Source organism: Pundamilia nyererei, unplaced genomic scaffold (assembly GCF_000239375.1).
Source record: "Pundamilia nyererei isolate P.nyererei 1_Seehausen unplaced genomic scaffold, PunNye1.0 scaffold00013, whole genome shotgun sequence".
In the NCBI taxonomy this organism is placed as follows: Eukaryota; Metazoa; Chordata; class Actinopteri; order Cichliformes; family Cichlidae; genus Pundamilia; species Pundamilia nyererei.
In genome coordinates, this window is record NW_005187414.1 from 3,619,999 (window position 1) to 3,634,048 (window position 14,050).

At 40.7% G+C, this 14,050-nt stretch overlaps 2 protein-coding genes across 3 annotated transcripts in view; one reads left to right on the top strand and one right to left on the bottom strand.

Moving 5' to 3' along the window:
* Positions 1-310: 310 nt before the first annotated feature.
* Positions 311-6,703, bottom strand: ubxn2a (UBX domain protein 2A). 2 transcript variants are annotated; one of them, XM_005724909.1, is made up of 7 exons: positions 6,509-6,703; positions 6,074-6,136; positions 5,730-5,841; positions 4,419-4,528; positions 2,366-2,503; positions 1,887-2,048; positions 311-1,158 (listed from the first exon to the last, which is right to left on the bottom strand). In XM_005724909.1, exons 2-7 carry the CDS (start codon positions 6,115-6,117, stop codon positions 975-977), a joined length of 750 nt encoding a protein of 249 aa, XP_005724966.1. In that variant the 5' UTR covers positions 6,118-6,136; positions 6,509-6,703; the 3' UTR covers positions 311-974. The 2 variants fall into 2 exon arrangements, with proteins under 2 accessions (XP_005724966.1, XP_005724967.1); XM_005724910.1 differs by lacking the exon at positions 6,074-6,136 and having other exon boundaries at positions 6,509-6,699.
* Positions 6,704-9,471: 2,768 nt separating this feature from the next.
* atad2b (ATPase family AAA domain containing 2B) overlaps positions 9,472-14,050 on the top strand; it is a 64,491-nt gene continuing 59,912 nt past the window's right edge. Inside the window, exons 1-8 of the mRNA XM_005725069.1 lie at positions 9,472-9,667; positions 11,398-11,564; positions 12,453-12,484; positions 12,589-12,736; positions 13,063-13,162; positions 13,268-13,397; positions 13,580-13,729; positions 13,869-13,944. Of these exons, the coding sequence (XP_005725126.1) occupies positions 9,569-9,667; positions 11,398-11,564; positions 12,453-12,484; positions 12,589-12,736; positions 13,063-13,162; positions 13,268-13,397; positions 13,580-13,729; positions 13,869-13,944 (902 nt within the window). The 5' untranslated portion in view covers positions 9,472-9,568. The remainder of the gene's footprint in view (positions 9,668-11,397; positions 11,565-12,452; positions 12,485-12,588; positions 12,737-13,062; positions 13,163-13,267; positions 13,398-13,579; positions 13,730-13,868; positions 13,945-14,050) is intronic.

The following is a 14,050-nucleotide window of genomic DNA, read 5'->3' on the forward strand; positions in this document are numbered from 1 at the left end:
ATACGATGTTTGTGTTTGCTGGCAGTTTTTCCGTGAATCAGCATCAGATGTACGCTTAAGTGTCTTAAGCACCGCTGTGATGTCATCATTCCTCATCAGTGAGCCCTCCCTCCCTCCCTAATCTAAACCCCCTATTAGGACTGTAAATGCCAGCACAGATGTGGAGTAAGGTGCAGCATTGGTGCTTAAGAGTCCAGCCATAATCGCGTATCTGTCATCAGTAGTGAAAGCACAGCTAAACAAATGATATTAAATCAACACCAATTCAATTTGATCAATTTATTAAATGTTAAAACAAAAAAATGCAAAATTTTAAGGATTTTTTAAAATTTTATTTTGTCATACCTTGACATGTGATATGTCGTCCAATGATTCGGTCAAATAAAACAAAGCATTTGACCGAAAGAAAAATCATAACACTACGGAAGGCGAGATAGAGATTAAACAGCAAGGCAAACATAAATACTTCTTTTGTATCACAGTACTGTGCAAACAAAAAAATCACATGTTTGTAAACTTAAAACCTCAGCCCCTTATATATATATATATATATATATATATATATATACTGCTGACTGTGCAGAAAAGGTGGTAAATCACAATTTGGGAAGACTTGCTTGGTGGTGATGGTGGTGGGATTTTGCATGTGTGATGGGGCGGATGGAGGTTTTACACGTGGCAGATTAAACAGATGGAGGACCATCTGCATGGGCGACAGCCTATATCGTTTTTCAGCAGATTTAAGAAGGTCTGACGACAGGTAACTGCTGTCCTCCAGAGGAAGGACAGCACCTTTTGCAACTAAGCGATTATATCGTTAATAAAGTTTGAGCTAATCCCACACGGGGACAGTAGAAGGAGACAGCAGCTGTCAAATGCGAGTGCTGTGGACCTTGAGATTGCTATCAGGGGGACGACAATGAGTCAGTGAGGGGGAAAAGCAGCGTGCTGTGTAAATTATGGGCTCGTGTTGGTCAGGAGTGTCCAAATGGAGCCTGTGTGTTCAGGGCTCTCTGTACAATGACAGCGTTGGTCAAATCCGCTTCTTCCAGACTTAATTCTTTGTCGGTGAGCTCTCGGAAAGGAAGAGACGTCGTCAGGACGAAAGGTGGGCAGCTCCTCTGGCAGCGTGACACGAAATCATGAACATCAGCGATCCTGGAGGAGAAAAAATATAAATAAATTAAACATCAAGACTGGAGATTTAAATAAACGAAACAAACAAACTGCCACCGTAAATACAGAAATGAACATGTCTGCTCCTATTAAAACTTTCCCAGCCAAGTACTCCAGTCCCTACTGTGACACGTGACTTCTGTATGAAGCACTATACTAGTACCATCATATATTATTAATAATGAGGCCCCAGTGTATACGAAGCAATCCTATGTAAGGCCTGCTCCTCACGCTGCAGGCTGGAAGGGTTCAGTCCTCTCCATCCATCCTTTGCTTACTAACCCTGTTATATAAAAGCTGCACCAGACTTACGCAATCCCTCTCAGGGGATTTTATAGATCCACGCTGTTGCTACATCTCAGATTATGTTTTCTGCTGCCCCATGCACTGTGGGGCAGGGGGACGTAACATGCAGCATGCCTCCAGCCTTTAACTCCAGCAGCCTAGAACAGAGCATTACGTAATCCTAACCCCCACCTACTTCACCACCTCCCAAGCTAGAGCAAACAAAAATCTTTTTTCATCCCTTCAACCACTTCTTTTTCCTGTTTGAGATTATGGGATTTACACGCAGCGCAGCAGGAGCAGAGAAGTGTCAAGATTCCTCTTACACAGCGCAGTTAGTCGGTCTTTAATTTGCTGATTCTTTCTCTTATTTTTGTCCTTTGATCAAACCGAAGATCGAGATGTGTCGTATTGGCGATACGTACCGATGCGATAGGTTAAACCTCTGCACCAGTCTCCTGCCGTCGGCCAACCAGATCTGCAGGGAGGTGACGGGAAGGGCGTGGTCTAGTGTTACCATGGGAATAGGAGGAGATTCTCCGTCCTCGTGCACAGATGGTGACCTGGCTACTACTCTGGGTGCCACACTGGGAATGGACAGAAGATAAATAGCAGATTAACCACCAGTTTAGGAGTGCGCACGCCGGGTTTACCATGCACACCGACGCCAGGAAAAAAAAATCTCATGCAAAATGTTTGCAGACTCTTTGTGTCAGTGATGGTGCAAAAATGTTTTGGTGCTCAGCTTGACAAGCAGACTCGTCTGCTGTGCCAGATTTGGTTGTAGGGTTTTTGATATTTGGATTTAGAGGGACACCTAGTGGTGCACGGTAGTCTTTAAATCTTGAGATCACACTGCACAAAATACAAAAACAATAGGACATTCACAGCGACAATCTCTCACCTGCCAAGTCTGTATCCTCGACCGCTGAAGGGATGAAAAGCCTTCTTCTTGGGAACGTAATTTTCCTCTGTCAGATCTTCCACGCTAATCTCCAGCTCCTCCTCTTCTGCTCTGCTCTCCCACTCTGCCGGAAGCTCCCTGGGATAGATTAAAGATCCGGATTGGAGTCCACTCAGATCAATCAATATGACAAATGAGCTGCACTAATAAGCTTTATCTAGCTTCAAGTGTCGGGCTTTGGTCAGCAGGGAGAATATCTTCCCTGCTAATTTCATCATGGGGGAGTGATCAAAACCAGTGAATCGAACCAAGGAGAGATGTTACATGTGACTTACATTCAGGCTTAGTCTGTCCCTCCTTCTTGTATGTATGCAGCACATATAATTTAAGTAGGTCTGCATCAGTGTTCCCAAAGTGAATGGGTTCAAAAGTAATCAGACAATTGCCTACTTAATATTCCTCGTCTAGCCCTTTGACATTTTGTCATTAGCCCATGATGAAAAGAGCTCCCGTTGATTGATTGAGAGCTGTCTTTTGGATTGAGGTGGCTACTCAGGAAATTGAGAAAATGGCAATCAAGCAGGTACACCAAGAAGCATGATTGGTTATCATCACTAAACTCTGGCAAGTAGGTTTGATAATGGACGTAGATATGATATTTAAACTAAAGAAAGAGAGAAAATAAAAAACAACTTCATTTGGCATTTATTCAAAGCAATCTAACGCTGCAGGCTCTGATTGAAATCAATAAAGTATTAACCCACGCCGGCGGTCTCAACTGAACGGGTCAATGCTATTTGAACTGACGTTCATTAAACACTTGGCTGGTGTCGAGGAGTAGTGGACCACCTCTAATTCATTAAAACTTTTTTTTTTTGGCATTGTGATATTGACTTAACTTCTGACACCACAAACAACTTTGGGTCATGCCCGTGCCTGCCGTGGAGCCATGCCCAGACAGTGCATTCATCAAGCAGCGGCAGCTACTACACACTTGTTAAAGCAGTTGTAAGATGTTGCTTAGTGCCCACTCAGCGATAATGTTATGTTTTTGGTTTATGCATGTGAGACATGGGGAACCTGTCCACCGTGCACTCTGCTTTTTGCACCATAACAGCTGTGATGGACATTTCACAGATAAATTCAGCTGAATTGGTGTTTTTAGCTGTCCTGATTGTTTTAGTATAAGTGTGTTTTTGGTAGAAAAAAATCAGAAATTAGTACAACGTCTCCCACTTCTTTTTTTGTCCTCCCCTTGTCCAGTTTCCTGAATATCTTTAAGGTCAGACCGCACACCATGCAAAGATATGCCAAGCTTTAGGCTAACAGATATTTGGAAATCATCTTGTTGGTGTTATTATTGAGATTTGTCACATATTCAACTAAAAATAGGAACAAATGAGGTGTTTCAGAGAAAAGTCACGTGTCACAGTAGGGACTGGAGTACTTGGCTGGGAAAGTTTTAATAGGAGCAGACATGTTCAGTGGGGAGTGTTACATGGTCAGGTACTGGACTGAAGATGAGTGGAAAAAGAGCCAATGAATGAAGAAAAGCCTGGAGAACTATTGTTCAAGAACACTTTAAAAATGACAAGAAAATCTTTCTCCTTGGATGCGAAATGTAAAAAAACGTTTGCACCTTACTGTACATTTCTCCCTAACACTGATAGCACATCTGCTCCACAATGAGCACAAAATATAAATAAATATGTTTTATATTTAATTTCTGTATGACTTTGCTCTTATTAGGAGAAATGTGTTAAATTTATGTTACAGATTACTCAAAAAGATATTAAGATGATAAGAAAAATGACACCGTCTTGCCATTAACTTTTCACTGCCTGAGGAACAATAAGAATTGCACTATTAGTCTGAACACTCCCTTCTCATCAGTGAGAGAACACTATTTGAGGTCGTTAAGCCACCAAGAGTAATTAAAAACCATGATTAAAGCCTAGGATTTGATGGCCCTCCTTTGTGGTAAGGCAGCAAAAATATAACTGAAGACATCGTTAAAACAGGAAGGTTATCCTGTTTCAGCCAGTCGACTCACCCCCTTTTGATGGCATCCAGGAACTCTTGATTCTCTGGAATGGAGTAGCTGCGAAAGTCCTCGTCATTCACAGTGAAGCCGTCCTTCCACAGCCTCACCACCATCTCCACCTGGAACCAAGGCAAAAAAACCCCAATCAAATAGACCTGACAGGATTCAGAGATAAAGTCGCCACACAGCTGTTAACCTCGGGAGGTCGGACTTTTACTGCGGACTGTTTATCCTGGCAATGAACGGGTAAACAAAATATCCTGTGATCACTGAAGCCTGGTGCTTGTGCTTTCAACTGAGATTTGCCTGACAGAGCTCGGCGAGAGTTCTCATTTGGAGAGTCTTACGCCATTTTCACTCACGCACCGCAGGCCATTGGAGGCGAACGTGAGCATGCAATTTTCAACGCAATTAAACAAATGTTTAGCCTGCCAGGTCCCTATTACAAAGGCTTTGTGAGGTTCGTCTGGGCACGTGCCAGAAAAACTACAGGTAATAGTTCAGTGATTTCTCTGCAGGCAAGTGCGTCCTGCATGGCTGTAGACACTCACTGTTCTACCTCTTTCCTGACTCCTCCATTTCTCTCCCCGTTTCCCTTCCTTAACAATAGCTTCTTGACAACCTGAGACACAGACCATTTCTGATGAGGCTTCAATGAACAGTACATAGGTCAGCTGAAGGATAGAGACATCTCCCGGGTCCTGTGTTAGGTCTTTTGCTGGGTTTTTCTCAAGGACATTACTTCCAGATTTTTTTTTATTCTGTACTTATCCAGTTTCCTCAAAACTTTAACATTTTGGGCTAATAGTCCTAGAGGAATTACTTTGCTGGTGCAAAAATACTATTTATACCTCTCTTGTGGTGTTATCTTTGGCATTTTTCATAGTTTCAACTAAAGAAATGTGAACAAATTAAGTGTTTTTGCCTTAATGATGCAAAAATTGATTCTTTGCTAAGCTGTCAATTATTTATAGACATAACACTAGTTTCACTCCTTAAGTTTGATGCCTTTTTCTACTTAAATGCATTAAGTGGCTTAACAAACAAAAATAACAATCCTGTGAAAATAGTCAGATACAAGGACCGGACTGAAAATGAGTGAAAAAGCAGCCAATACTGATGAAAACCAATTTTAAAAAATGACAAGTGAGTCTGGCTCCTTGGAAGCATAAATGTAAAGCAATGAGGTGTGGCTTAAGACTCTTGCATAGTACTGTGTATACTTTACTTAAATGTTGTGTTATTACTAGTCTATAAGCTCAGAAATGTAGGCTGGACATTTGCAGAGATCTGGCTCTCAAGTGTGAATTTGTCTCTGACCTTTGAAGTCCCTGAGGCATCGTAACAGATCTTCTCCACCTCATCGAGGAGGTCTTCCACAGAAAAACTACGACTCATTGGAGCTTCCTCTTCATTGTCCTCACTGACCACCCTTTATGAGAAGAAAGTGCAGGTATTCACTCATCATGCTTATTGAATGTCAGTCTACAGTCACAAGCGTTAATGTGCAAGACCATGCAAAGCAAGTTCACACACCCCAGAATATGTTATTATTATTATTATGTCCAACCCAGTTATTTTCAGATTATTTCACATCCACGGCATCAATTCAGTCACAGGACTTCATTTGCCTAGAAGTGGATTTAACAAAGAGAATGACTCACCATTGTTCATCTTTTTCACTCTCCACAGTGTCAGTTTCTTTCATGTCTTTCTATGTTTCCCATCTAAGGAACAAGCGAGCACACACACACACACACACACACACACACACACACACACTAGCGTGGTTGATGTTCAATATTTTGGAGGGTAACCTTTTATTGTCTTAGCGGCGTATTATGTGCTACACCGCTTAAAAATGACCTAAAACGGATCATTTTTATGAAGCATTACGTGATCGATAGATAGCCAAACAGCCAAGCAGCCTGCAGCTTTATCGTTATTTATGCAAGTGGGCGGCAGAAAGCGATGGACCCGCAAAGAGCAAAACACACACGCAGGAGCCGGTCGTAAAAACGAGGATTATATGTCAGCATAAACACAACAGATGCCCATTAGCATGCGCGCATAAAGGGTAAGGTCGAATAGTGAATTACCAGTCCGTGTTTTAATCGGTTAATCCAGGGCTACACATCTGCAGCCATAAGTTTCAGGGTAGCGGCGCTTCTGCTGAGCAATACATGTGACGTAACAGTGCCGTAAATCCACTCGCGATGTCGCGGTTGTACACTCTTCTGTGCTGAACTCAGCAGATCTTCTCTCCCAGCTGAAACTCACGATACAGTATTAGATGGCATGGAAAGCCCACTGGATCCAAACTTGTGTGCGTTTGTTTCTATTTAGAGGTAAGATGTCTCATATGGCTCAACTCTATGGAGGGCTTAAACTGCCAAAATACAAAACAAATAATTAATGACTCACTAATAAACACGCAGGGAAACAAACACAGACAAAAATAATTTAATATAGTTTTCTGGTACATTTTCTTGCAGAAGCTTCTCATACGCCCTGAGGACCAAAACTACCAAAATTATAAATGAACAGGTAAATAAATCAGTAAAAAACAAATAACAATTTTAAAAAAGCTATCTTACTGAAACGCACAAAATCTCTTTTTGGTTGTTTTAACTGAGGAACAGAGCAACCAAACCTGGCACACAGATACATCTTCCACACTGGATGTGATCACATTGCTTTGGTTCAAGGTTCAAGGTTCTTTATTTGTCACATGCATAGTTATACAAGTATAACACACAGTGAAATGTAGCAACCTGTCTTTGAAGCTGACAGGTGATTGCTTATGGACATTCTAGGCTCTGACTGCCTCACTGAAACTCCAATACATTTATTACGATATATTTACTACGTTAATCAGTGACATCCCGCACTCAGTAGTTTCAGTCGCTCATTTGGAAGTTTGGAAAAATTTGTCTTGGATCCAGCCCTCTATACAACATCACTGGTTATTTTACTTGTAGTTGTTTCAAATGCCTGAATGTAAATCACTGCCAAATCGCTGTGAATTGCTTCCTGTAGGGGTACAGCTTTGGGCCCCTCAAGGTTCTCATCTATATCACATATTATGTTCCCTAACAACCACCTCTCAACAGGTTTTAATGACCCATTTGTAGCAGTTATGCACTTAAATTACCTTTCACGTGCATGGAACCACTTTCACTGTACAACAATAACATTTAAATTGTTGCCTATTTGTTATTGTGACGCAAAACTTGAATAATGCATGATATATTATGATGTCATTATGTTGTACATTGTAGACAATAGAAACAATACTACAGCATGGTCATTTAATAGTCAATTACAATTCAACACATCAAATATAATTTTATAAAAGATATTTTTATTTTTCCCCATTCATTTGCTTACTTATTAAATGTGCCTCGTATTTATGAATTTGGCATACGTTTATACTTTTTTGACATAATTATAGACATTGTGCTTGAGAAATAATATAGCATCCAAGGTGGCATGTTCAGTATAAAACACACCCTTAAACTTATTTTCATTATCTTTGAATCGATTATCATTGATAGCAAATGTATTATTATAGTATTTTCACTACTTCTAATAAAAGTAGTAATTTAAACTTGACATATGTTACATCAATTATTAAGCAGCTACACAGCGAAGATGGTGATGTATGGTGTGAAAAACAGGCTGTATTTCTGAAATTACGCTAATGAGAGATTTAAAAAAATGTTTAAAAATGAAAGGAAGCTCTTGATGGTAACAGAATTTAGTTTAGGTGTGGACTTAAATCATATCCAGGAAAATATGTTTGGTTAACATGAAATCCATGCCTGATCTTTGATGGCGTATCAGTGGAGAATGATTTCAGTGACCCTTGACCTTTTCTGCATTCCCATACCTTCTATTAAACTCTATGAGAACATATAAGCACAGGTAAAGAAATTTCATTTTTCAATCATCTAACCGATATTTCGATGGCGAGATAATGAACTGGAGATGTGAATGAATCGTCTAGTTCACTTCATTTGAAATCGACAGCCTGTCTGGAGTGCATTGCCCACACAGAACAGGGTACAATGATAATGAAAACAGATTCCTGTTTCCATGTGAAAGGTTTAAATTTTCTTACATTTGTATAAAAAATATTTATTTGAGATATCAAATGGGAATATTTTATGGCACAAGGTTCTTAAGAAAAAAACAACAACATTTTGACATTGATTTTTAGAAACCATTGCTTGAACCAAAAAAGAGGAAAAAAAGAAGAAAAAAACCCAAAACAGATGGCTAGCACAGTTGCATCTTGACTCGAGCCAGAAATAGAACAGAAAACACACAAACAGTCATTTTTACTTGTGGGGATAAAATGACAGGGAGTGCAATGAAAGAAGCAAGGCTAAAAGCATCAAAGTGAGAAGAGATTATTATTAATTCAGCCTCTTCTACTACATACTTGGAGGTCACAAAGAATTCAAAATTTGATAGTCAGTACAATTCAGCCCTGTCTTGCAAACAAAAACAGTTTTTTAGGTTGTAGTAATAATAGCTTGTGTGATTATTCGAGTTTTAAAGATTCTGATTGCTGCTTTACAGGGCAAATCTAAATATTTTTATCATTCACAGACCTTTTACATTTGTTGATGTTTATATATATATATATATATATATATATATATATATATATATATATTTGATGAAGACAAAGAGTGAATTGCTGCACACACTGGACATTCAGGCTGCCCACTTCCATCTGTTTTTCTGCTGGCGTCAAGTGTACCACCTTTTGTTATTCATTTGGTGACTTATCGTGCTTTAATAGTACTTAGCTGATTAACTGACTGTCCCCAGTGTACAATACAAGTACTTACCCATAGTAGCATATCTGCATTAAGAATTACTGCCTTTGTGATATCAAGTATCCATGTAATAACAAAGATAGTAGGTCTTTTGGTGGTAATCCAGTCAGTAGAAATGAATGCACCTGCCAAACAGACTTAGAACCACCACACACAGAGAGAGAGGGAGAGAGAGGCGGGGAGATAGGGAGGTAGACACAGAGAGAGAGAGAGAGAGATGGCGCCTCGAACTCGATCCTGCTCTCACTGAGGCAGTGTTTAGAGCCGGTTAGAGAGATTCAGTAAGGGGCAGACAAAAGAAAAAAAAACATGGTGAACACAAGGAAAAGCTCACGGACTAGGAGCGGTCCATTCATCTCGTCGAGGACTAGGTCGTCGTCGAGAAACGAGCGAAACTCTGAGGAACATGTAAGCCGGTTTCTTTTCTTTACCGGCGAGCTAGCTGGCAGGCTAGTTTGGCTAGCTGGTTGCTAGCCTTGGCCTCAAGGTGCTCCACATAATGTATTATTCACAGCAAAATACGAGCAGTATCGACACTGACACCAACACAGTCACGCAGATACACAGTGTAAGACATGATTGCGGCTAGTCGTTTGCGTATCCTTCGCACTGAACGGATTGTACAGCTGTTAGATTACAAGCTAGCGATATGAACTGGCTATAGCTTCAACTTGAGTTCCCTTTGTTTTTGGCAATTTTAACCGGCTGACTTGTTCCACTGTTTTCACCATTAATTAGCCCACCCAATAAAGACAGTTGGGGTTTTGACTCAAGGCTGTTGGCACTACTATGTGTCGCTATCCTCGAAGTGTCAGCTTACTTATTATCTCACATATGAAGGGAGAAAGCGATAGTTAAGCTAGCATTGTAGGTTATAGTTAGCCTAGCAGCTAGCTTACAGTGGGGGGAAGGGAGTCCCAGGTTCACAACAGTTGGCTGGCTCGGGTCCGTATTTAGCAAGTCTGAACCTGGTGAACTTTGAGTTATAAATGACCCAAAGACCCATGGGCAAGTTGGTTTTTAGACTGTCCGTTTAAAACACACTCGTAGAGTTAAATATTCCCATGTGTTCTTCGAAAGAATGATTTGATAAATGAGCTTTAGATTTTACTCCCGATCGCCCGACCTACAAGCTGCCTGACAGGCTTTGTTTCAAAATGTAAACATTGTGATTATGCAAGACAGGAAGGTCTGTATTTCCGTAATATTTACGATTATTAAGGCACTTAACACAGACAAAGAAATCATTTAATCAATGGGAAATATCTGTTGGTTGCTGTTAGCGCATTCCTGAGTTTTAATGGTTTGTTGGACAAGTGGTGGTACGTCGCAGAATTGTGGGTCATGATTCATGAAATACGTAGCTCCAGTCCAGACCAATCGATAGCACCCGATATTACACTGTGTGAGTGTAGAACTGCACTCTTTGTAACAGAGTTGTAACTTTCCCACCTTTTATTTACATTGCCATATCACAAGAAGTCAGAGTAGTGTTGTACTCCATGCAACCAGCCATTTTACTCTGTTAGCTACTTGTTGACCTTGTCAGAACTTGTCAGAACCGACTGTCCTGCTGTGACAGTGTTTGCAGAGTGATTCACATGTGGAAATGATTTCACGGTGGACCTCTTGGGCAGCCTCCGTGCGTTTCTTCACTCCTGGTACATCCTGCATTTTACAGTCTGTCTGCATCCATCTATCCACCCAGTCAGACAAACCCCTCTGTCAGCACTGCAGACAGTTGCCTATGACAACAGTGAGATATGCTCACATATCAGCGGGGAAGTTAGGCTGTGAAGGGCATGAGCATCAAGGGCATATGTCTGGTTGGTGCTGTGCTGAGATTCACAGGGTACATTGAAGAAGTGGGTTCAGGGCGTCTTGTTTCATGACAGTCCTCTATTCTGGATTTGACGCTCTCCGATCTTGTTCTCTTGTGTCCTCGATTTTTTTTTTTCCCGCCCCATGAAATATATTTTTACTTAATATTCAAAGAGACCTTGTATGCAGATATTTGTGAAACATTCTCTCTGTATTTGTTATCCTCTTTTTTCCTTTCCTTGTTTTTTCTGATTGTGTGTCACAGTTTTGCCTTTACTCCCCTAAGTTCTGGTGTTATGTGTGTGTTTGTCCAACAGAAGGAACCCAGCAGTGATGCGAGCAGTCCCAGCAGTCCACGGTTTGCACCGCCTTCCAAGCGCACACGGCGGCAGACTGCTTCTGAGCCAAGCTCCAGTGATACCTCCCCGTCCCCTCAGACTAAGGGCCAGAGGGTCAGCTGGGGCATTCCTACCTACTGCACAAGGTCAGCTCTTGGCCTAGTTTTTTTTTACACACGTAAATTTAATTAAGACAGAGTTGGTCAAGATGGATATTTTGTGGCTCTGGCTGTGAAACCAGAGTTGCATTGTTTCATGTCATGTTTTAGTGCTGTGTGATTAACCAAATTTGAAATTATGATCAGTTATGATCTTCGCTTTTAACAGTTATGAAGACAAGATTATCTGGATAAAACAGTTACTTCTTTTTGCATTACGTTTGCCTAATTTTTTAAAATGCAGTTTTCTTTGTTTATTTTCTTTTTAAGAGTTATTTCTTTGTATATATATTTTTATTTTTCTTTAATACTTTTTTCCTGCTATTGTCAAGCATACATTTTTTTTACCCTTCCATAAAAGCTCAGACTCACTTGCTGTTTAGTTCAGCTCTAGCTGAGATGACCAAAAGAGAGCATGCATAGACCTGTTAAGAGGAAGAAAAACTTATAAGGTTTCCATGGGTGAACTTGGGGATGGATTATTAGAAGTTGGCCTCGTATTTGAGGGTCTTTCCTTTGGCCACCTGGCCGAGGGCTAACTTGCAGGTCTCACAAGGCACAAAAGTTCACTGCACCTTGAGGCTCCCCATTAGAGGCAGACTGGTAGCTGCACTCTTTACCCGTGTCACCCACTAGCTCTACCTGTTTTTTGTTTTGTTTTTTTTCTTCTTCATGGAAATTCAAATGTTCAAAAAAATCCAGGTCACAGTTATCAACTAAAATAATTGTGATAATGATTTTTGGTTTAATCTTGTAGCCTTGTTGTGCATTGTGATCAGAAACACTCCATCCTAAGCTCCTAAGCAGTAATATGTGTGATTGCCATCTTTTGTGCAGCTGTCAGAATTATTTTCTCTTTGTTGTTCTGTTTTACAGACTGTCGTCTCGCATCATGCAAAATGGGCACGGTAAAGTATTTTCCCCCAGTTTATCCCTGTTTAAATAACAATCATCTGGGGAGCATATGATTAAAAAATACCAATTTTAATTGAATCTTCTATCTGTGCTGCAGCCCATATGAGTCACCGGAATGAGGAGAGCGGAGGGGGAGATCACTCTCATATGAATGGCCATGTGGAGCTGAAGAGGAGCTGTCGGGTGAAGAAGAGCCAATTTGAACACCTCAATCAGAGCCTGCTGTTTGACCAGCTGGTCAACAGGTAGCTTCAGGCAGTCATACTGTTGACATGTTTCTTTGCAACAGTGCTTTGAACAGAGAATGAGCTGGAAATGTGGTTAACCGGTTCATTTGAAAGACGCATTCATTTTTGGAACATATGAAAGTGGATCCTAAAAAAATATTCCTTATTAAATAGTATTTGTATGCTGTGTGTTGTAAGTTGTCACAGTGTTTATTGGTTCAAGATTTAAGATGAAACATGAGTAGAGAGAAAAACATTTTTGAGATTCTGTACTCTGAAAAGAGAACACTGTAGACAAAGTTGTTATCTTGTTTCTCATTCTGTGTTGGTTTACGTGTGTGCAGCACCGCGGAGGCTGTTCTTCAGGAGATGGACAACATCAGTAGCATCAGGCAGAATCGTGAGGTGGAGCGACTTCGCATGTGGACCGGAGAAACTGAGGAGGTGAGCGAAGCAGTGGAGCGCCACACAAACCAGGGTTTGAAAAGTACCACTGCCTGATGATGCAAGGTGAATGCAAGTGTTGGCATTAAGGCTCTTCTCTTTTAGGAAAACATGGACATGTATTCACGGGTGAAACGCAGGAAATCCATGCGCAGGAGTACTTTCAACATACCTGCGCATCACAAAGTCATGGGCAAAACAGAGCAGGAGGAGGAAGAGGAGGAAGGAACTGAAGGTCAGTTCCCTATTAATGTTCTGCTTACGAATCAGTGAAGAAAGCAAGAGATCATGAAGTCGTTATGAAGTACCTCGTCTTAAAACAAATTAATCATAACATTTTTTGATTGCTTAGTGTACTGTATAATATTTTAAAAACTCAGTATTCTCATATTTAAAGATGATACTTATGGCTTTCAGAATCTCATGGTGAGGAAGAGGAGGAAGATGCAGAGGATGATGATGACGATGATGAAGGAGATGAAGCAGAGGAGGCAGGGGAGGAAAATGACAGGCCGTACAATCTGCGGCAGCGTAAGACAGTGCAGAGATATGAAGCACCGCCTATTGGTAAATATATGTATTTTCTGAATTATTCTTCACGCTTCTAAATTGGTTTCAAATGTAATTTAAACAGAACAAAAATCACAGTAAGTGGAAATTATACCAGAGTGTAACCACTAATCATTTTTTGTTTCCCTTTTTTCAGAGCCAGTGAACAGAAAACAGAGCAACCCCTCACTTTTTGACACCCACAGATCCCCAGCGAGGAGAAGCCATATAAGGTGGGCAAACTGTGAAAAGCCCAAATCTGGTGCTCAACATATTACTGTCTTTTTCACAAGTAGCTTTTCACTAGTACGAGTAATGTGCTCATGAGGGAAAAAAGGT

Bases quoted from the DNA above. Each gene is read 5' to 3' on its own strand.
- ubxn2a (XM_005724909.1), bottom strand. From the start codon at position 6,117: ATGAAAGAAACTGACACTGTGGAGAGTGAAAAAGATGAACAATG. The intron at 5,842-6,073 runs GTGAGTCATTCT...CTTCTCATAAAG, and splicing joins AGTGAAAAAGATGAACAATG to GGTGGTCAGTGAGGACAATG. The intron at 2,504-4,418 runs GTGAGTCGACTG...AATCTATCCCAG, and splicing joins CTGGATGCCATCAAAAGGGG to GGAGCTTCCGGCAGAGTGGG.